At 41.6% G+C, this 23,920-nt stretch overlaps 1 protein-coding gene across 1 annotated transcript in view; it reads right to left on the reverse strand.

The window, feature by feature from the left end:
- The window catches only part of LOC124622896, a 219,416-nt gene extending 207,268 nt beyond the window's left edge, over positions 1 to 12,148 (reverse strand). The window contains exons 1-3 of the mRNA XM_047148686.1: positions 12,127 to 12,148; positions 11,829 to 12,053; positions 7,310 to 7,497 (exon numbers count right to left, since the gene is read on the reverse strand). Of these exons, the coding sequence (XP_047004642.1) occupies positions 7,310 to 7,497; positions 11,829 to 12,053; positions 12,127 to 12,148 (435 nt within the window). The remainder of the gene's footprint in view (positions 1 to 7,309; positions 7,498 to 11,828; positions 12,054 to 12,126) is intronic.
- Between the last annotated feature and the right edge of the window lie 11,772 nt (positions 12,149 to 23,920).

Here is a 23,920-nt window from a genome sequence, read left to right on the forward strand (position 1 = left end):
CACCACTGATGAAGTTTCAACATCGAAAGAAGTTTATTAACACCAATTAGCTGAAATAAAAAAAAAAACTCATCCAATCCAGAAGTCACTCACAGTTAGAGCAATTAGTTTCTGATATGTGTTTAGTGGTCACTGGTACTTAAAAGATCGTTTCAGTAATTCTATCACTGTCAGTTTATGAGTTGCTAAGCAACGTATCAACAAGCTGACTATACAATGATTAACATTTAGGCGCGCAGTCCGGAATCGCGCGACTGCTACGGTCGCAGGTTCGAATCCTGCCTCGGGCATGGATGTGTGTGATGTCCTTAGGTTAGTTAGGTTTCAGTAGTTCTAAGTTCTAGGGGACTGATGACCACAGTAGTTAAGTCCCATAGTGCTCACAGCCATTTGATTAACATTTGTCGTATCCCGCTTCTCGCATGCTTTAAGCATCAAGACGATTACTATGCCGCTCATATAAGTCTTTGATAGTTATTATCAACCTAAAGTCCGTAAATTGCGGTTAATGTTACTGACAAGGGGAGGCCGCCAATTGTGAAATTCAGATTCGATTCATACTGCGCATAATAAAAGCTCATGGCCAGAGGTGTAATGTGACAAAGCACCAAGATGCACTTCTCAGTCATTGTCGAGAAAATCGACAGTTAAAAGAAACCATTGCAGTGAAATACTCTCTACGATTAATGATCTCCTACAGCGTCGTGGCGCAGCGGTAAGCGCTCGGGTTCGTAATCCGAAGGTCGCCGGATCGAATCTCGCGCCATAAAACCTTTTTTTTAGTATTTGTTTTTTGTAATTCAAATGTATACACACACACACACACACACACACATATATATATATATATATATATATATATATATATATATATATATATATATATATATATATAATTCCCGGAAATCAGTTGCAACAATTATGCACATAATAAGATGTTGAAAGTCGTTTGTCGCGGAAAAACTGTCGACTTCGAACATCATTATGTTTTCCGCAAACAAAGTTGTATTTCACAAATGTCATTAATTGTCTTCATAATGTTTACCACGTATAGTTAACGGAAGACGTAGAAACGATATCCGAAACGAATACGTATAGTATAAGTCAAACGTTCGAATTAGAATAGAGACCCCACGAACACAAATTGTGCTTTTTTAATCGAAACATCAACTCCAGAGACGATTATATAAAAATCCAATCAATCGTCCACTGCCAATTGTCTTCTCCGATTTTTGCCGATATGAGACGATACGCGTGGTATGCATCAAACCTGACGAACGATGGAACAATTTTTCGGAATGTCAATCAGGTGTGTTTCCCAACATATAATTTAAAAAACATTTGTTCTTGTAAAAACGCATCGTTTATCAGATGTGCTTGATGTCGTGCTGTTTTCTGCTTTCCATGTTTCTATGATAACTATCACTCTGTTTCGTGCGATACTCCAGATACTTCTGGTCACTAATTGTTAATTATGTGCGGGTGTATACCGAACTTTTCAGTAAATTGTATCCACTTGAATATTATTTGTGATATTGTGTTTTATTTCAAGTATTATTTTTCCACGACAAACGACTTTCAACAACTTATTATACGCATAATTGTTGCAACTGATTGCCGGGAATTATATATATATATATATAAAACAAATGTTGCGTTGCGCGAGATTCGATCCGACGACATTCGGATTACGAACCCGAGCGCTTACCGCTGCGCCACGACGGTGTACAAAATTATTAATCGTAGAGAGTATTTTACCGCAACGGTTTCTTTTAACTGTCGATTTTCTCGACAACGGCTGAGAAGTGCATCTTGGTGCTTTGCCACATTACGCCTCTGGCCATGAGCTTTTATTATGCGCAGTACGAATCGAATCTGAATTTCACAATTGGCGGCCTCCCCTTGTGAGCCATCCACGCGACCATAACGACCGATATCCAGTCGCGTATCTTAAACTCCGCACCGATATTTGAGAATTCGTGCGCAATTTGTTTGCACCAAAGTCGGGCCGTGGTTCCCTAGAATAGTTTTTAAATCAACTGCGGGCTGTAAATTAACAATTCTATGCTCATTCATGAAAGTTAAAGAAGATCCGCACTCGACGACTACTTGAACGCGCACTCGAGCAACACGGAAGTTTTTGTTCTTACAAAGAGAAAACATATCATGCGTAATGCAACAAGGTAATTTGCTATGTCAAAACATATTTATATCTATCTCATTAAAACTCATTACCTATTTAATGTTGTACATAATTAAATTCTTTACTCTGCAAATAATCAATAAAATGTATAAATGAATTACATGTATAAAAAATCTCAAGTTGATATGACGTCATAGGTCACTACTTCTTTCTACTCCCCTACAATCAAGTGACGCAAAATATATCTATATTGGACATACTCATGTAATGTTACAATATGTCTGCGTCAGATGCTCGCACACATTGTGACGAAAGTGTAATGGTGCGCCATCGTGCATGAACTACGTTTGTATTTGTTGCTGCAATTGCACAACTTCCAGCAAGATAGGCAACACATTAATGAGAAATTCTAGATAATGTGCTTCAGTTACCCTTTGTGGTAGTACGTATGTCCCTGTTAATCTATCGCCATACTGCTACCCATACATTGATTGAGAATCGGTGTTGACGCTCGCTTTCCTGAATTGCTTGGGGATTTACAATTGCCCATATATGCTGGTAATGGAAATTCACAACACCATCTCTTGTGAACCGAGCATATTGGATGTGAACAGTGGAGCTGCGGCACCCTTCTGCAACAGCCATTGACAGAACCGCCGTCTACCATGATGATCCTGTGGCCTTAGGGCCTGAACGCACTGTATGATGAGGGAGATACAGCAATTGTTAATGAAGTAACCCCCCCCCCCCCCCAGATAAGAGAGTGAGACAAGCCGTCTGTTGCTGCTGATCGTCGCACACTCATCTCAGGGGTTTCTTCCATCAAACGTAGCACACTTTCCTCCACGTCAGGTGAGCGGACTGTGCGGGGCCTTCCACTGTCAGCCTTCAGAGGTGCAGAGGTGCAAGGATACCTGTGTAACTCTGGAAAAGTCTGCCTAACAGCTTATCAGAGGGAACTCTCCGCTGTGGAAATTTTTCAGTGTAAATGCCACAGGCTCGCAGGCTACGTCACTTGCTAAACCATAGCGAAATATCACATCCGCCATTTCATTTGTCTAGTATTAGGCTTCATTTGCCAATAAGTGGTGGAAGAGAAAAAAATTTGAATGTACTACACCAATTGTAGGAGCCACTCTCCAGCAGTTCTGGACGTGTGGGGTGTCTCTTTGTCCTGCTGGTATTGACACTTTGAACACTCCCCTGATGACATGTACGGTCCATGGATTCATGAAGTTGTCTCCATACCCGTACACCTCCATTTGCTCGATACAATTTGAAACGAGACTCGTCCGACCAGCCAACGTGTTTCCTGCCATCAACAGTTTAATGTCGGTGTTGACGAGCCCAGGCGTGGCGTAAAGCTTCGTGTCGTGCTGTCATCAAGGGTACACGAGTGAGACTTCGGCTCCGAAAGCCCAGATCGATGATGTTTCGTTGAATGGTTCGCACGCTGACACTTGTTAATGGCCCAGCATTGAAATCTGCAGCAATTTGCGGAAGAGTTGCACTTCTGTCAAGCTGAACGATTCTCTTCATTCGTCGTTGGTCCCATTCTTGCAGGATCTTCTTCCGGCCGCAGCGATGTGAGAGATTTGTTGTTTTACCAGATTCCTGATATTCACAGTACACTCCTGAAACGGTTGTACGAGTAAATTCTCGCTTCTTCGCTACTTCGGAGATGTTGTGGCCCGTCGCTCTTGCACCGACTATAAGACCACCTTCAAACTCACTTAAATCTTGATAACCTACCATTGTAGCAGCAGGAACCGATCTTAAAGCTGCGACAGACACTTGTTGTCTTGTATCGTCATTGTCGATCGCAGCGCCGTATTCTGCCTATTTACATGTCTCTGTATGTGAATACGCATGCCCATACCAGCTTCTTTGGCACTTCAGTGTATAAGTGAATGTGCGTCTGGAAGAAGGTAAAACACTATGATACGTACAGTTGACAGTACTGTAACATAAGACACACAAACACGGTGAAAACTAACGTAGCCTACAAAACGACCCGAACCACACGACTGACTGCAGATAACCCAATGGTAGGTGGAGTACTGTGACTAAGAAACCATAATAACCTGCCGACACATTTGATGGAGCGACTGTGCCAATATCCGCAACCAAGCGTCACGCAGTTCCTATAAACACGCGTTTATCTCGGAAAGTATGTGTTTCCTGACCCATGTTTATTGTAATTTTTCTTTTTTCTGTGAGTGCTAGCACATCTCAAAGTATTCAACACTTTTTTTTAATACTTATGTGTATATACGAACATACACATGCACAACTGTTTTTATAATTTATATGGATTATTGTTAGTGGTTTGTTATGTTAATAGAAATGATGATAACAAATAAAATAATTCTTAAATCGAATCTCATGTCTGCACAACCCTCCTGCCCAAACCCCACTCCACCTAAATGCCACTCTTCAGTCGTTGCACATATCGACTTATACGGCACGATTTATTCTACTTTGAGGCTACATAGTATGAGGTTTGAACTTCATGAAATTGCGTTGCGTTGCATTTTGCGTATGCTTTGCCATCTCCTATGGATATAGTTTTGTAAAGACGTATCAGCTTAGACATTTATTGGTTCAAATGGCTCTGAGCACTATGGGACTTAACAGCTGTGGTCATCAGTCCCCTAGAACTTAGAACTACTTAAACCTAACTAACCTAAGGACATCACACACATCCATGCCCGAGGCAGGATTCGAACCTGCGACCGTAGCAGTCGCGCGGTTCCGAACTGCGCGCCTAGAACCGCTAGACCACCGCGGCCGGCAGACATTTATTCTGCGTAACTTCATAAATAATTAATTATACAACAGAAAGAGAATGACCGCTGCTCTTTGGATCTCTTGAATCAGGTCGAAAGTAGGACAGTGCACTACATTACTTGGCATGCGTCAGGAATGTTGTTGCAACGGCTGCTACCTACCGCGTCCTTTGTCCAGCTCCGGGTCTGTCAGCAAAAATTATTCCTTCGCTCGGCCGAGCTGGGCGCATCTCACATTCCGTGTACTTCAAAGTTAGCATTCCCTCCCAGCTTATCCAGTCGCGTCATAGCGAATGCTATGGATGCTAGTTTGTCGATCTCTTCGTGCCTCATATTGCTGCTTACTTTAAAATGAATGTGAGCACTTTAAATCGTGTCCAAGGGGAAATCGACACCCGTCCTGAAATACGTCACGTTGAGCATGTAAGTAACCGCCGGCGTAACGATATGAGTCCGGCCACCTTCTTGAACACCGTCTGGCTAGCAGGGAACCTAGCGACACTTGCGTTCCATGGAATCCCCGTTTCCATACATCATTACAGCGCCTAAGGACTGCAGTAAGTACGTCTGAAAAGTCTGCGCTCAGAATACCGGTTTGGAGGGTCTTGGTGCTCGGTTCCTATCTGAGCTAGGAACATGGGACACAAAGTTTTTAATTTAGCCAGGACCAGCGGCCATTGGTATAGCAATTCGAAATTATGTCTTACTGTAGCTATGTTGCAGTACGTTAAGCAAGGTATGAATTACGAACCGGACCTGGGGCCAGGCGAATTATGTAAATCGACTAACTCCTTTTGCAAAAGATTTTAAATGAGCTAAAAGTAATGTTCAGATAATAACACCATTTGTATGTGGATAATTCGGGTTTCACGTGCAAAAACAGTCGTCTTTAAACAGCTCCCAACTGGAGCGAGACTGACGGTTCACCATCGGTGTATCAGACCTTGGTCTAACTTTTAATCGTTTGAAAAAAATCTTGCTTCGTTTGGATTTTACGAGCAAAAAACACTTTTTCCGGGAGGTTTTTGAAGCGCGCCACTTCCATAATTTAAACCTGTACGTATCAGTTCAAACTTTACAAAAAGGTAGATAAAAGCATGAAGCCCAAACGAAAATTTTTATCTAATATCCTTTATCCGTTTTCGAGGTAAGACGGTTTAACATTTTTCTGGGAGGTTTTTGAAGGCCACCACTTCTGTAATTTTAACTTGCACGAAGGTAGATAGAGGGATAAAGTCAAAACAATACTTTCATTCAATAGGCTTTAGACGTTTCCAGGATATGATGTTTTAAAGTCGAGCTAAATGTAGCGCATAAAAATTCAGTCTTACCATAAAATTGAAAACTGTCTTTCCAAACTCTAATTTTATTCGAATTTTACGTGCAAAAAACACGTTTTTGTGAGGTTTTTTTACGAGCGTCACTTCTGTGTTTCAGATATGTGCAAATAATTTAATATTTTGTTAGGAAGTAGGCAGATACATGTAATTAATGCTCGTCCTATTGTTTTATGAAAGTTTTATCGGTTGCCACCATATAAGCAACATGGACTGGGTCAGTCGTTACCCGAGTCAACAAAAATCTGAGTCGATTGCCAAGCTATGGCGATCTGATGTCAAAATTGTGGTAGAGTAAAAGTTGGGAAACAGAGTGAAAAATGCTCCTATTGTAGCACAAAAAAGGAAATCATGTCTTGGGCAGAGTTGGGACTCGCAGTTTCAGACATTTTCAAATCAAAACATCTTGATATTCGCTCTTTTTCAAGAGTTGCCCCTACTTCGCCAGCTCAGTGAGCTCTCTTAAATCCACCCCCTGTCACATGTATGGTGAGGGTGTAAGTATAAATAGACACAAATTTATGAGCTTATAGAGAGTGGGAAGCACTACAATAGGAAGCATCCGAGAGCGAGTGTGCATCTGTATTAGAAAGTATCCCAGAATGGGGATGGAGGCATCCTAAACTTTCATAAGACGCTGCGTCATGTTGCACGACATGATAAATGCCATGATGGATGGCATGGTAGCATGTGCCATGTTGTACGACATGACATATGTATCATGTTACTTTACTTGACACGACGCATTGTATGGCGTGATATTGGTACGAATACAAACAAGTAAAAAAGTGAGAATATGTCAAAATTTCTTGATTTAAATGTCTTTGAAGCTGCCAGATAAGTCGAAAAACTAGTTCCCTTCTTTTACATCCTTAACTCTACGCAGGACATATTAGCCTTTTTTTGTGTTACGATAGGAAAAATTTTCATTCTGTTTACTCTATACATGTCTACAGGAGTTAGTTTGATTTGTAATTTGGTTTCCTCGTGGAGCAATGTGTATAAATAATAATGCAAGGTGCTGAGAGGTGAGTACTCACATCGGATAGGCTGCCTTCCACCATTCTGTGAGCGTGCATCAGGCTGTCGATCTCATCGTTGTCGACGTGATAGTCGATAAGCGCCAGACAGTACCTGCCATTTGCCGCTAGGCATTGGTCGAAGTCGCCCAGCTGGTTCACGTTGCCATTCAGAAGTCCCGACGGCAACCGCGCTGTCGCGTCCAACACTGCAACGGTGCATTACTTATATATATACTGTACACAATTTGCACTAGTCGTTTCATAATCATAGAAAATATGTTTTTTTTCTTTATTGTTATTTTAACACCTGAACAATCAGGTAGGCTGGCAGCGGCATGCTACGCCGCTCTTCAGCCATAGTGTTGACAATAACAGTACAAGAATGGAGAATTAAAATGAACATAGTGACGGGCAAGAAATAGTGGTCACAGATACACAAAAAACACGGAGCCGTTCACACTCGACGATAACGACACTGAAAACACGTTGACACGGTGCACATAACACTGATGAATCCGACGGCACAAGTGAACGTAGAAGCGTGACGACGGACACTAAAAACACAAAACGACGTCACACACACGAGACACTGATGGTGATGATCTCGGGCTTGCGAAAGTCCACGTAGCGTGTGCGAGTCCGGGGACCTGCCAAGAGGGGTAGAAGGGTGAGGGGGGGGGGGGGGGGTGGAGAGGGTGGAGAGGGGAGAACAAAGATGCCAACGGCTGAGGAGATGGGAGGAGGAGTAGAGGGACAGAGGAGGGGAGGCCCGGGGGAGGAGTGGGGAGAAGGGGAGGAGGGACGGAGGGTGCCCAAAGGAACAGACACAGGATGAGGGAGGGAGGATCAAAGTTGGTAGGAGGGGTAGATGGAGGAGAGGAGGACATCATCAGGGAGGGGGAGCTGGCGGAAGCCACCTTGGGAGAGGGTAAGGAGGGAGGAGAGATGGAGACCGGGTGGGACGTGGGAATACACATAGAAAATAATACGTATCACTCATTTAACAACATGTCTACTGATTAGTAAAATCGGTAATGAAACTAACTTTTATTTAAACCTTTAGTGAGTGTGTCGCATATATTCGTTCATGGATTGCTCGTTCTCAGTGGATTCGAGAGATTCATTCGTCAGCAGCATTCTGTGGCTTATAGCTAATGGGAACGAGTTTCAGGAACGCAGGTGTTATAATGGTATAGTTAATGCTTCCTCCACTAGATGGTATATATCATCAGCCGAGATAATGGTTTCTCAGGCAGTTCTAATTTTTTCATTCTTATAATGGTAAGGACTTAAGTTATGGTAGTTCTTATCCTGACAAAAAAACTAACTTCTCCAATTGTCTTGGACTTCTCTAACGATTTGATCTGTAACGTTTGTTGTGTTTACCTTGCCAACTGGTACACTTGTCTAGATCTGGTTAACAAACTAATAAGAAACGACACCGAGGTTTTCGACACATTGCTGCAAAATAGAAAGTCAGTGAAACAAGCAAATGTTGACGAAAGGCAAGGACAAGAGATACGTCTTGGTGGTCAGCGTCAGCACGTTCCGTCGTTCTGTGACGATACATTTCAAGAAGTACATTGAAAGAACGGTTCGTGCAAAAGTCAAGTGTTATCACGGATTACACGAATATGGGAGGTGTGGATAGGAGCGGTTCCCAGTCGCAAAGTTAACGAATGATAAGGAGCAGAGTGAAAAGGATCTACATGTTTATTAGATGTTGCATGCTCCAGTACATACGTCCCACAAAAAAAAGAAAAAAACCGTGGTGAAAACAGCAGATTGGAATTCATAATTATTCTCGGGGAATAGCTGGCCGTATAGTCTCCAGCAAAGATGGTAATACTAAGAATGCAATGGGAACTCCACTGTTGAACACAGAGGAGAGAGCGTATAGGTGGAAAGAGTCCGTTAAAGGCCTCTATGAGGTGGAAGATTTATCTGATGTGAAAGAATAAGAAACAGGAGTCGATTTGTCGATTTAGAAGAGATAGGGGATCAATATTAGAATCACAATTTAAGAGAGCTTTGGAGGACTTAAGATAAAATAAGACAAAAGGGGTAGATAGCATTCCATCAGAATTTCTAAAATCATTGGGTTCGATGAGTCGGTGATCATGCCGTAAAATGAAACTTCTTGGATTGTTTTATGCATTCTGACACGGAGTGTGGTGCGAGAATATTTTTAACAATCGCTGTAGTGTTGGTCCTGGCTGTAGACCACTTTCGGGCTACTTTGGAGTCAGGACACATTGCAGCATTCAGTTGTACGGTACAGTCAAGAAAACTGAAGGATTGATGACGCTTGACAACTTTATAAACTGTTGTTAGTTCTGCAGCAGCAACTGTCAATTCTTCCTGGGTATGTTCTTTAATCATGAATGTCAATGCTACTGCGAAGCTATCTGCATGTTTTTTCGTAGAAATGTGATGCCCCACACCCGCCTTACTTCCATGAGTTACTGAGATGAAACAGTTACATATCTCACAAAACGCTTCCTGATCCGTACATCCTTTCTTGCAAAAGACCACTCTTTTGTTCAATCAACCAAAAAGTGACACTTTCTGTCTCCATCCTTAGGCATTTTTGTAAACTATGATAATATTATTAGAAGTTGAACAGTCGACAATAACACTTTAGTCATCGAAGTCACGTCACTATACACTTCACGTCCTATATATCCGCAGTAAGTACTTCAAACGTTATTAACTTGCACTCGTTGTTCGTATTGCGTTTAGAAAGAATCATCTTATCATATCGCTGTTCATATGGAAACTGTCCGATTCTTCAGCGTAGCGTTGCTATAATAGTTCCAGCCCCGCATTACTGGAGAAGGCCGGTATTTTCTCGAATAATGACGCTAGATCAAGAAGGTGCTTGCATCGTCAATTCAGGATACGCAACATGAAACGTTATCTGTGCGACGACCTTATCAACATAAACTGCATTTACATGTCGTGCAAACAAACGGCGTTACGTCAGTACGGGAGCCAAGCTCGCAACAGTATTTTGCAAAAATGGGAACAAAATTGGGTCACGTCGGGACGAGAAGGTCCATAACGGTGACGGTCCCGATATACCAGAACGGATGGCAATCCTAGTTACACAGTTACCAATATTTGTTACTGAGCCCCAATGCTGCATACCGTACTATCGAAACGCTAAAACACCATGTATGTGTTTCGTTCATTTACTGTCACAGTGATTTTGCTTATGGACAGAATTAGAAGCCTAGACATGTAGATTACAATAGCACTATATGGAGAACTACTTGGGTGTTTCTTATGTGACTTCTGCAACCATTTGCATGTAAGTTAAAACTCTCTTCTTTCAAGTGAACTTTTATAAACATGGTACTAATAATTCTGTTACATTAACAGTTTCTTCACTCACTTCTTGGTAGAAGAACATAGTTCTGAGGTGTGTTCAAAGCACATAGTTATAAGTACGAAATAACACTGTGGGTATAAATGAAGTCTTTATTCAAAAGTAATCATCAGAGGTCTGAACAAAACTATTCCACTGTTTCCCGAGCCGAAGGATTCCTGTCCCCAGAATTCCTGTGGCTGAGACGTGAGCCAGTCCTTCATTGTCTTCTTCAGTTCGTTTTCCGAGCTAAAGCGCTTTTCTTTGAGATGCTTTTTTAGTGGACCGAAGACAGGCTAGTCTCAGGGCGATACGTGCGGGCTGTAGGGCGAATGCCTAAACTGCTCTCGCTTGAATTCGGCCGTTACACGTTGTGTGACCTCCGACGCGCGTTACCTTGGAGCAGAATCACACCCTCCGTGAGCAATCCAGGTGGTTTGCTCTTCACGGACTTCCGTAGGCTACGGAGAGTCCCAAAGTACACGTCACTGTTAAAGGTTTTTTCGTACTCCAGGAATTCGATGAGTATCGGACCTCTGACAGCGAGGCATAACCTTGCCTGCTGAGGGCACAGCTTTCAAACTTTTAGGTGGAGGTGACGACGCATGCATCCATTGCATAGATGTCTCACTACGATATCCCAAAGCGGCAAATTTCAGCTTGTTTGGTTGCTATGACTTTTCGTACCTTTTCATTTGAACACTCCTTACATAAATGTGAAACACGATATTTTGTGCGTTCTGCAGATTCCTGTAGAACATACACAATATTGTGCTTTTCATTTATAATCAGTGTATTTATGGTCGAGTATAGCTAAGTGGGAGACCAGTTTAAACAGCAATAAATGTATAAAGATGAAGTGATAGAAAAGACTTTTGTTTACTTCACTGAAATCCGTAATTAAAAAGAAAACAACGCATACAGGACAAAGACCATGAGATTTTCTGTCACTTTACTAATACAGCAGGTAAATATGTCATAATTAGTAATTAACTGGGTAATAAATATGGGTCGTTACAATTATAAACTCATTGTACAACAAAGAAGAAACTAGATCTCAGAACTTAACTGAAAAATGTAGAATAGGGAATACAAGGAAATCCAAGGCTTCCACAATACTTTTAGCTCTATATACTAAGGCCCAGTTACTAGTATAGCCACACTTACTCTTGAGCGCTGGAATGTGCAGGTTCAGTGCTGACTCCATCAAATGAGCAGTGTCGTTTCCACACTCTTCATTGCCAACCACTTTCAGGGATTCGTACAGAGGAGACAATGCAGACAGGGCTGACCCCACGAGTGTCCTTGTCTCCTCAGTGTCAGATCTGACGGCGGGACAATAATCGCTTCCATTACTCCAGTCGCACACGTTGCTCCTGTCGAGTTCTGAAACTGTACAAGAAAAGCTAAATTTAAATCAAGACTTTGTAGAAGTTTGAAAGGATGAATACTCTGCATCAAGTACCAAACAGTTCAGATTCTTCCATTTTAGCTGAAAATGCACATGACTATAGGTTACATGCTTTTACATCGTCGCTCGAATAGCAGCAAATCGCCCAGTGCACTACTGGCCCCCATCAAGAGTGCGACAGGATGCCCTGTAAACACGCAGCAAAATACTCGACACGAGGTGGTTGTACCAGGCTATGGAAGAAGTAGATGTGCGAAAGGAAATAAGTGTGTGGGTTAAGCGGTGCCAGTGTAATATGAAGAGAGCTGAATATAAAGTGGAGAATATTTAGTCCGATTGTTTTACTGTTTTTAGCGTTCCTTAGCTCAATCAGGGAAAACGGAACTCTTTATTGGATCATTTTGTTGTCCGTCTCTCTGTCTGACTGACTGTTAAAAACCCTTTTTCTCAGGAACAGATGGATGCATCAAGTTGAAATTCATGTGACACACGAAGGTCTACAATCTGTTTGCAGTGCAAGAAATTGAAGCTGATAAGTCAATGCAGTCAAAAGATACGACCATGTATGTCACATTTTTGATACTAGAGAACTCACTCATCAAAACCTATAGGGTACTTCCCGTTGACGTAGAATCATGAAATTTGACAAGAAGCAAAGTTTCACAGTAAAACCAAAGGAAAAAATTCGAAAATTATTTATCTGTCAAATAAAACGAAAATTTTTGTCATTTCTAATCAGATTGTCTGTCTAAATGTAAGCGTAGGCTTCCGCGGCTATTGTCGCTGTCAATAAAATTCTTCTGGGTTGTTGACCGCGTTATCAATATATAAAATTGTCCAACGTTTCGGCCACTGTTGCAAGTGGCCTACCTCAGAGCTGAGAATTTCGTCTGTTAAGCTCCCTTTCCGTAAGGAAATGGTAGATGTACTAAGTTGAAATTTATGTCACTTGCTAAGGTCTCTGGTCCCCTAGCGGTAGAATAAACGTTGGCTTCTAAGTGAATCCAGTAAAAAGATACGACCATTTATGTCACATATTTTGATACTCGCAAACTCACTCATCAAAACCTAATAGTACCTAGAATCTTGAAATTTGGTAAGAAGCAAGGTTTCACTGTACAAGTAAAGGAAAAAGCTCTAAAACTGCGAATTAGTTATTATATCCACGAAATAAATTATCATCTGTCTGTCTGTGTGTCTGTTTGTCCGTTCGTTTGTTAAGCCCCCCCCCCCCCTCACCCCCCCACTCAGAAACCGGCAGATGTATCAGGTTGAAATTTAAGTCAGCTTCTGAGAGTACTAATCCCAAGGTGAATGGAATACTTCAGCGTCTCAAATTACGTAGGTCTCATCAGATCTTGTACAGATCGCAGACATGAGGGTTGAGTGTATAGTCGGTAACGTGCACGGCATCCTTACATTAAATAGCAAATGCTCCCCCATCTCCCCCCCCCCACCCCACCCCACCCGACGCCCCCCATGATCCCCTCCCCCCCCCCCCCCCCCAACCCACACACACGGGACACTGGATTTTCGAGGTTATGCAAGCACTGGGTATTTTCGGTGGTATCGTATCAAGGTTGTCTCGATCTAGGGAAGAACCGCCACCGCCGGAGCTTACTGTTGCTGGCAGCAAAGTGTTGACCATAGAGGACTGATTATCGAGGATTATAACAGCGGACAGAGAGGACAGAGCAGCAAGTTATTCGCCAATCCAAAATTGGACGGCAACAAGCGGTGAAGCGCCTTATCATGCATAACAACCTCCTCGCTACGGACTACGGAAGTCACATCACTACACATACACAATCTGATCAAATATAAGTATCCGCAAAGCTATAAGTGGACATTAATATGAGATGTCTCCATCCTTTGCCTTTATGACTCTTTGAACTCTGCTTGGGACGCTTTTCATGAGCTGTCTCAATATTTTGCTGGAATGGCAGCTCATTCTTTCTCAAGAGCCGGATCAAGTGAAGGTAGCGATGCTGGACGCTAGGGTCTGGAGAGAAGTCGACATTTTAGCTCATCCCAAAAGTATCAGGTCGGGACTTTGGGCAAATCAGTTCATTCCAGGTTTATTATTGTCCACAAGCCATTGCTTGACAGTTGCTGCTTTACGACAAGATGCAAAGTCATGGTGATGCAAGCAGTCATCGTCTTCGAACTGCTCCTCTGCTGTATGCAGTACACGATGCTGAAAAACCTGTTCAAATTCTTCCACATTTAGTGTTTCTTTAAGCGCAATGAGGGGACCAAGCCCCAGTCACAAAAACACCCCCAATAGTAAAACTCCACCACCTCTGTACTTCACCGTTGATGTTCGCGTGATTGCAAATAACGTCCATTCGTCAAACAAAAACCTTTCCATCAGACTGCCACACTTTTCCCTGTCATCCACTGTTCAGTGACGTCGCTCTTCATATCACCTCAAGCGTCGTGTGGCACTTACCAAAGAAATGTAAGATGTATGAGCAGCTGCTCGACCATCGTACCCTATTCTTTTTAACTCCCTACATACAGTCATTGTGCTAGCTGGACTGCTGGAAGGACTTTGGAACTCGTGGATGATTCCTTTTGTTAATTCCACGCGATTTTCTACAAAGATCCTCCGCAATGCTCGATGGTCCCTGTCCATCAGTACATTAGGTCTGTCTGGTCGTAGGTTAGTCGTGGTTCTTACTTCAAATTTCCACTTAACAGTCACATCATCATCAGTCGACATGGGGAGTTTTATAAGGGTTGAAATGTTCATGATAGTATACTTTTATGGCTGAATACGTGTACGTCGATAAATATAAAGGGTGATGCAACCCGCTTGTCAACACGGTATGTCAGTGCAACACCTCCAGTGCATAAGTGATCAAAATCCTAAACACGTCTGGGAAGCCACCGAACGAGATGTGCAACCTTTACAGCGCTCTGATTTTGGGGCTATGGCTGTCCGGTGAAGGATGAGCACAGGTCCCAACCCTTCTGATGTCTCGTGGAATCAAAGTCACGACGTATCGCTGTTCTCATCAGTATCTACAAGCTACCAGGTCGACGTCTCTAATTCAGTTATTCAGTGTTATAGCTCGTAGTTATGCTGAGATTAGCGTATATGCTGTAAAGTCACCACTGTGCGATAAAAGCGCGGTAAAAGATCGACTGTATTAGTGAGTTGCGGTAGACGTTGGTACATAACAATAGCAGAGTACGAAAACGTCGAAATCACATGAGAAGATTCAGTCAACTGGTGGAGTATTCTCGCGTAAGAAATGTTTAGACAAGAAGAAACGGGACCCCTAATATACCTGCCACTCTCTCTCACCAGCTAAAAATACAGAATACCATTGTGCTACCATGTGTGAAATCGTTTGCAAAATATGCTAGCCCGTTATAGAATCACACTGTCTGATCATACGCAGTCATCTCAAAAATACGCCACTCCATTATGGAGTCGGACTTTCCAATCGTGTGAAATTGTTTGCAAAGTACGCAAACCCAGTTATAGAAGGCCATTGTCCGATCAATTACAATCGTTGGCAAAAGACACAAATTTGAATACAATGAACAGACACGGACAGTACATAATTTTGTGAAAGAAATCTGTTGGGCACGAGAGAGATTTGATCTCGGACCTCCCCCTTTGCAGTCCAACACTTTGACCATCTAACCATGTCACCGCAGCTATTCACATTCGCTCGTTGTTGCACATCTTGAGCTTGAACCGTTCACTGTTTTGAGTTTTCTTCTTTTTTTCACAGTTCAGTGTTCGTGCTTGATCTGTGTACAGTTTTTGACGGGCTGTCCACTGGCCCATATTATCACTAAATCTGAAGAGGCTGCGATGGGGAGTTTCCCCTGTAACAATGAGCTGTAGCTAATCTCCCGGAAACTAACTGAACCACTCTGTATTCATTGTCATTTACTCAACTAGTCTTATGAAATTTCTTGTAAATTAGTAACAGCTGTTTTCCTTACTTTAAACACAGTTAATTGAATTTTTAACTATGTACCGATACCAAAATAGGCTACTCTATCTGCTAAAAACCATCAGGAGATATAATAGTGGATATTAATATTTGGTGCGTCCACCCATCGCCTTTATGACAGTTTGAACTCTGCTGTGGGCACTTTCAACGATGTGTCTAAAACTCTTTAAGAAATAACAGCTCATTCTTCCGGAAGAGCCGAAATCAAAGAAGCTAGTTATGCTGGACGCTGGTGTCAGGAGAGTAATCCACAGTCTAGGTTATCCCAAAGGTTCAGGTAGGGGCTTCGGGCATTGAAGTCCATTACAGGAATGTTACTGTCCACAAGCAATTGCCTGGCAGGTAGTTTTATGATGGGGTCCATTCTCATGCTACTGCAAACAATCTTCGTCTCCGACCTATTTCTCTATTGTACTCAGTACATAATGCTGTAAAATCAGTTCAGATCCTTCCATATATAGCGTTTTCTTGAGCCCTTTTTACACGATCGACTTTCTTGTCTCGACTGACTTCTTGACACAAGTGAGTCTACTGTACCGCCCCTGGCATTTTACATATTGCCCTCTGCATCCAGCTGTTATTTCCGGTTACACGTCAGCGGTAAAACTGAGCTCATTGCGTGAGCTATCTGTTGTGGAGGTTGACTCCTGAACGGTTAAAGTAAGATTACGAGGAGCTTCACTTTTTACGATAAATTCACCATATATAGTAGGCGGTAGCGTTCTCGCTTCCCGCGCCCGGGTTCCCGGGTTCGATTCCCAGCGGGGTGAGGGATTTTCTCTGCCTCGTGATGACTGGGTGTTGTGATGTCCTTAGGTTAGTTAGGTTTAAGTAGTTCTAAGTTCTATGGGACTGATGACCATAGATGTTAAGTCCCATAGTGCTCAGAACCATTTGAACCATATAATAGGCAATGTCATCATCGCCCAGCCCAAACTACAAAGGACAAAAACTTGAAATTTGGTGAAGGTGTGGATCTTATACCGTAGGCGTCTTTTAAGAAAGTATTTGTCAAATTTCCAATCTAAGTGTGTGAAATAGGGGATGAGATTTTTGTGGAAATACGTTATTATGAAAGAATTTTTAAAGTTACATTTATGAAAATTTAAATTTGGATTTCAGTTACAAATAAAAAAATACATGTTTCTCTCTTTTTGGAAATTCAACCCCAATTGTGGTGAAACGGATGACGAAAGTTTTTATGGAAATATTTCGTTGTGCAAGCATTTTCGGAGCTAAATCTATGAAAATTTGTATTTGGCTTCTATGTTATAAATAAAACGTACTCATGTCGCTGTTTTTGGAAATTCGACGACTAAGGGGGTGAAATGTTCTATGAAAACATTTGTTGCGGAGGCATTTTTAAAGTTACATCTTTGAAAATTGGCGATTGGCTTCTCAGCTGAAGGCGAAAAAATACGTGCTCCACTGTTCGAAATCCAACCTGTAATAGGGTGAAATAGGGTCAAACTGATTCACTGACTCATCATCGTTCAGCCAAAACCGCTAAGGGTATAAACCTGAACCTTGGAGAGGCTGTGAATATTATAATATAGGCATCGTTTAAGAACAGTTTATCCTAAATTCCACTCCTAAGGGGGTTAAATAGGGGATGAGAGGCTCTTTTGAAGTACGTCGGTATTAATGGAATTTCGAAGCTAGAACAAAGAAATTGGTTTCTCGGTTAGAAAACACGCGTTTCAGCCATTTTGGAAATTCAGCCGCTAAGGGGGTAAAATATCAGGTGAAGTTTTTTTTAAGTAAATATTAGTAAAGAACTACTAAAGGATATTTAAGCCTGCATCTATGACAACTGATATTTAACTTCTCGGTTAGAAATAAAAAAATACGTGTTTCACTGTTTATGGAAATTGAAACACTAAGGAAGTGAAATAAGGGATGAAAATTTTTAAGAAAATTATTTCGTCACATTAAAAAAATTTTAAAGTCAAATTTATGAAAATTAGTATTCCACTTCTCTGTTAGATATAAAGAAATACTTGGTAGGTTATGAAAATTGGTATGGAAATATCTGCACAAGACCGTAAAAGGCAAGATTAAAAAAACTTTGAACTGCAGCTACCAGAATCACTTTTTGTCAGAAGTATATTGGGAAGGAGGCATGCTCATATGACCTTAATTAGTGTGAACAGCTTGTAAGATGCTGCAATTTATGAACCACATAAAAATTCAATTAAATAAAAACAAAAACAAAAAATCTCTGCAGTGTTTACATCTACGCGAGCGAAGCAGCGGGCACTAAGTTAGTCGAAATATAACAACAAAATGTAGGAACAAGCAATTATAATAGACTTTATTAATGACCAAAGCAGAATTCAGAAAGGATGTTCTTGTGAAAGTTCGTGTGGCAATTTCTCTAAGCTCCTGAGAAATGAATTAATATGAATAGCGTCGTCCACACATTCTAAACATATAAAAATAGATGCACCCATTGTGCCTTCGTGAATGATGAGATCACCCAGGAAATTCCCTCCGGACTGGATCCTTCCGACGATTGTTGTAGGATATTTGCCTCCAGATATTTCACGCCATACACGTGAACGGTCATCTGTTCGATGGGGCATAAAACGTGATTCATCTGAAAAGGCCACCTCGCCACGCATCTCTACACTAGTCGTTCACCCCAGTCATCATCTATAGCCCGTGGTGCAGCACTTTGCCTCGGCGCGAGTTTTGGTGATTTAATCACGGCGGCACGTGAACAGTTTACGAATTTAACCGTTTCGAAAATGCTTTCACCCTTGGTCGAAAGCTATTGATCATGCTCGTTTGAACGGCAGATAAATTGCTCCGTTTCTGCGTTACGACAACGGTTGGACCGTTTTCCGCGTCCCCCACGACACGGTTTATAGAGCCCTCCACGGATAGTGCTGCCACCTGACGTTTGTTCGTGGTTGTTGCATGTTGGTGTCGAACATTGGCTGTCATCACATTAATGTGACTGAACTGTAAAATCTTGACGTGGATAGCCTACACAACTAGGCAATGTTGCAGCATCTTCTGGCGTCCAGCTTTGATTGACTTCCTCCAGGGAGCGACAAAATTTTTGACGTGAATATGTACCAAGCGATTTCAACAAAGGATGCATATTAGGAGTGGATCTTCAATAACCGCATCATACATCAGTAGATCAGTAGCATCCGGCTTCTGGATTCCGGATGAACAAATATCTATGCTTCAGATGGCTAAATGGTGGGATTCAGATTTTTTTGTTTTTACAAAATTTTTAATTATTTTATTTTATTTTTAGATATTTTCTATAGATTGTTCCACTTAAATAACTTACTGGTTAGTTACACTAACACATCTGAAATTAAGTTAAAATACTATGTGCTATTTCGTTCCTATTCATGTGCAACGTTTGGTCTGTCCTTGTATATAACAGACTAAAAGAAAACAGCAGATAAATAATCACCCCTAGAGTATTTACGATCTACATTCGGATTTGCCCCTGTGCCTGGTAAAAATGGTGCCACGATCGTATAGTAAGAGGACAAAGAAATTGTTCTCGGTCTTGTTTTGCAAGAAAAACTATGTTATTCGCTACAGGAATCAGAAACAATATTGCAACATTATATAGTTATAAAACAGTTTGACAGAGTTTTATCGTTTAAGTAAGCCCGTCCCTCCCCCCCCCCCCCCCTGTTCTGATACATCTAAATACAGAGGGTGATCAAATGTTACCCTGACCAACACGTTCTGAAGCGCTCTCATCCATTGAATAAAAGTAGTCATGGGGTACTATCGCACGCCAGTTACTACGATTGATGAAATGTGTCAAATCACCTGCAAATCTAATCATTTATTGTTTCTACTATTCTATACACGTACAGTAAATAAAATTTCATTACGAGCCACCCTTCTTTGCGTTACATTTTAATAGCCAGAGATAGACAACAGCTTTGAAAGCAGCTCTGAAAATCGGTTGTAATATGGCAATAATTATGTAGAAGTAATATGTAGAAAAAAAATAGTACAAATTAACATTGAAGTAATAAAACCAGTTAATGAGGTTTTGTGTTTAGGTAAGATGGGTGTACAGCAAAAGAAATAAACAGAAGAGTTCAAAGGGACTGCAGCACTCTGTGTTGAACTGAACATGGGTTTCAAAACGAAACATTCGATATGCCTGGGTTAGGAAAGTTTGCAGTCAGTGTGTCTTACCTGCTTTGAGTTGTAGCTATATTCCAAGCTGCCAGTTCTTCAGTGAGGTATGGAGAAACGCATATTGAGAATTACTATGGAAACAGGGAAACAAACTAATGTACCGTGCGACAGATTGAAGATGATAGGGATAACGATGAATGAGATGAATATGAAATTAAACTTCACAGGACAAATGGTTCAAATGGCTCTGAGCACTATGGGACTTAACACCTGAGGTCATCAGTGCTCTCGAACTCAGAACTACTTAAACCCAGCCAACCGAAGGACATCACACACATCCATGTCCGAGGCAGGATTCGAACCTGCGACCGTAGCGGTCGCGCGATTCCAGACTGAAGCGCCTAGAACCGCTCGGCCACACCGGCCGGCGTCACAGGACATGATGCCTAGAGATAAGCATAGTCTGAGAACGACTGCTTGGCGGCAGGTGGGAAGAGGGGCTGAGAAAACACAAAGAAGCAATATGCACGCTTGTAGCTGACGACCGTAACAGGTGAAAGAGTCTAGAGAGCATAACGCACCACGGCGCGCCAAGCGGTTGATGACGAAGTGTCCACCACCGAAACTCCACACTAAAGACTTATTCCTACTTTCTTCCGAGTAATGCATGTGGGCGTGTTTGTGTGATAGAGACAATAATATTTAAACTTACATCCGAAATCGACGCTGGAGGAGTTTTCAAAAGTCCCATTAGTAGCGTTACAATGATTGACACACGTGATAGTTCTTCCGCAAGTAAACAGTAAACATATTTGAAATACTCGGTACACTGTAGAACGGTATTTAAGCAAAGACATACTGACTACAGATCAACGAACGCACGTTCCGTCGCTGCCACAAGTAAGCGCTATCTGTGAGTTTCGCGAGAGTGAATATTACAAGACGGCATTGAGACAGAAAGTATTATGGAAGCAAGTATGCGAGAAAACTAAATGTGGCAATAAGACTTCCAGCTTTCTCTCACTCTCTCTCTGATAATTTACAAGTGACGAGGTGTTGCAGAACCGTCGAGGCGAAACAGTTGAGTTTCGATCGGCCTTCATTGTCTTCTCTGACCCACGAGACACACTTCACATGGCTCCGCTACAGGCGTTGTGTTCCGTTCAGAACTCTTGATCACTCAGACACGATAACACACATTTTGTAATGCAAATTCCGTCCACGCCACCACATTGCGGAACCTAACACGAATGGCCCCTAAGTCGAGCGGATAGCAGAAACTAGTGTTCACAGCAGAAGCAAAAATATTCTGTCCCTCCTCATCGCTTCCTACCCCCCCTCCCCCTCCCCTCCCAGCACCTCCTTGTCCTTGTCATTGCTTCCAGACAGGGAGCGCCGGTTAGTAGTTCCTTGGATATACAAAGCTGCTCGATTTAGAAGTGTATAAACAGAGATGTGAAGAAAAAAGTTATCTCTTACTAAAATGCTTCTACTTTCGTTCTTCACACATAAAATTATTCAGAAATGTATCTGTCTATCTGTCTACTTCAGACATAATTTTAGCATGTTACTGCCAAAGTGAGAAGGAAATATTAAATGTAAATATTTGTAAAATAATGAATAAAGGAAAACAACTCGTGTGAAACACAGCTTATTCACACACGACATCTTGCAAACATTAGACGCAGGTAAACAAGTGCATTTCGTCTTCCTCGATTTCCGAAAGGCGTTCGACACTCTAACACATCGTCGACTAAAAACTAAGATAGAATTGTACGGAGTATCTTCGCAGATATATGATTGGGTCGAGGTATATTTGACTAATACAAGCCAGGATGTTAAACTGAACACTGAATGTTCCCCAGAAACGAAATTAACATTGGGTGCGTATTAGAACTTCTAACTTTATATATTAGGCCTGAAACTTTGCTTCTGCTATTTCGTAACAGATAGCAGCAGCGACAAGTGGTGGAGGAGGTGGTAAGTCTTAAGAGTTACACAATAAGCTTACAATATTCGTTATATTGTCATTATTCCATCCCGGAATTTCCATTGCTTGATACAAGAAACTTAGGCATTTGTAAACATAACGCCATCAAAATGGTAGTCGATTTGTGATTACATCATAAAGTTATTCTCTTCTGTATATTTCAACTTACCAGCCCAACAACTCTCGTCATATGCGGGCAGTTTTAATTTTCTGTTTTAATGCGAACATATCTGCAGCCGAGGCTCTTAAAATTCAGGGTAAGACCCATGCTAAGGCTCCTGTTAAAGAATGTGCAGAGAATGGTTTCAACACTTCAAGAACTGTCATTTTGACGTCGAAGACCGGTATGGCGGTGGAAGAGACGTTTTTGACGTTAATGAACACTTAAAACTATTCGAAGAGGCTTCTTTGGCTCTGTCAGCGGTGAAATATTTTGTTTTCTCTACGTCTGATGTAATGCTAATAACGAATTCATCTGCATGTATTAAAAAAGATATATTGTGACAGTTAATTGCTACTGTGCTGGTAAAGCACTACATTTACATACTGTAAAACACAAAAGGCTTTCATTGCACTAGCCGTCATCTTTGTTATTAGCAGTTTCTAACGGACGACACAGTAAACACTATATGCACGTGCACACATATACACAAACAAAACTGTTTCAGTTGGTATTTCATTTAATGTAGTGTTCATAATTACAAACTGAATGTGATAAATGCTACAAAGCCTTAAAACATCGATATTCCGGCGGGGTCAGGGATTTTCTCTGCCTCGTGATGACTGGGTGTTGTGTGATGTCCTTAGGTTAGTTAGGTTTAAGTAGTTCTAAGTTCTAGGGTACTGATGACCATAGATGTTAAGTCCCATAGTGCTCAGAGCCATTGATATTCATTTTGAAACATCCGGCGCTAGGAAGCAATACGAGACATTCACCTAAATCAGTAATTGGGAAGGCGAGTAGAAGAATTGTACGAATGGATCTGGGAAACACCAATTCCATACAAACTGCGATAGTGTTAACAGTTCTACAGTACTGTTTCAATATATGGAGTCCTTGTCAGTTAGGCATGACAAAAGACATCGAACGAATTCTCACAAGCACTGCTAGGATCGTAACTGGTTGATAAAGCCCATACGAAAGTGTGACAGAAATGTTTGTGCAACTTAAATAGGAATGCATGGAAGAAAGACTACGTAGTTCTCGCGAAACATTGTTGGGCAAGTTCAGAGATTGTGTAACGGATTCGGATGGGACCATGCTACCATTAAGGTGGCCACCGTCATAAATTTTGCATAGCGATCATGAGAATAAGTCAAGACAGATTAGGGTACGTACAGATGCATACAGGCAGTTGCTTTTCCCTCGCTTAGTATGCAAATGGAACAAGAAAGAAAATCGATAATATTGGTATGAAGTACGTTCTGGCACGCACTGTCCAGTGGTTTGTGGGGTAAATATGTAGATGTGGATAGCATCAGCTGGCTACCTGGTTTACAATGGCCATAATCTCGTCAAAGATCACGAGCTCAATTTAGATAAAATGTCTTTATTTGAAACGCAGATAACACTACTACTCTGCTAGCCACAGTAATGAAGCTAAGATATCATCCCAAAAACAGATAAAACAAGAGATATTGTGTGAATTTGGTGCCAGGTAATGTTACTGAATCCGCAGAAGCTTACTAATACGTGACAAAAGAATCTCTAAAGTCAATGATGCGCTGAAGAGGTCGGTTTTGTCGTAAACGG

The sequence above is a fragment of the Schistocerca americana genome, chromosome 7, assembly GCF_021461395.2.
Source record: "Schistocerca americana isolate TAMUIC-IGC-003095 chromosome 7, iqSchAmer2.1, whole genome shotgun sequence".
In the NCBI taxonomy this organism is placed as follows: domain Eukaryota; kingdom Metazoa; phylum Arthropoda; class Insecta; order Orthoptera; family Acrididae; genus Schistocerca; species Schistocerca americana.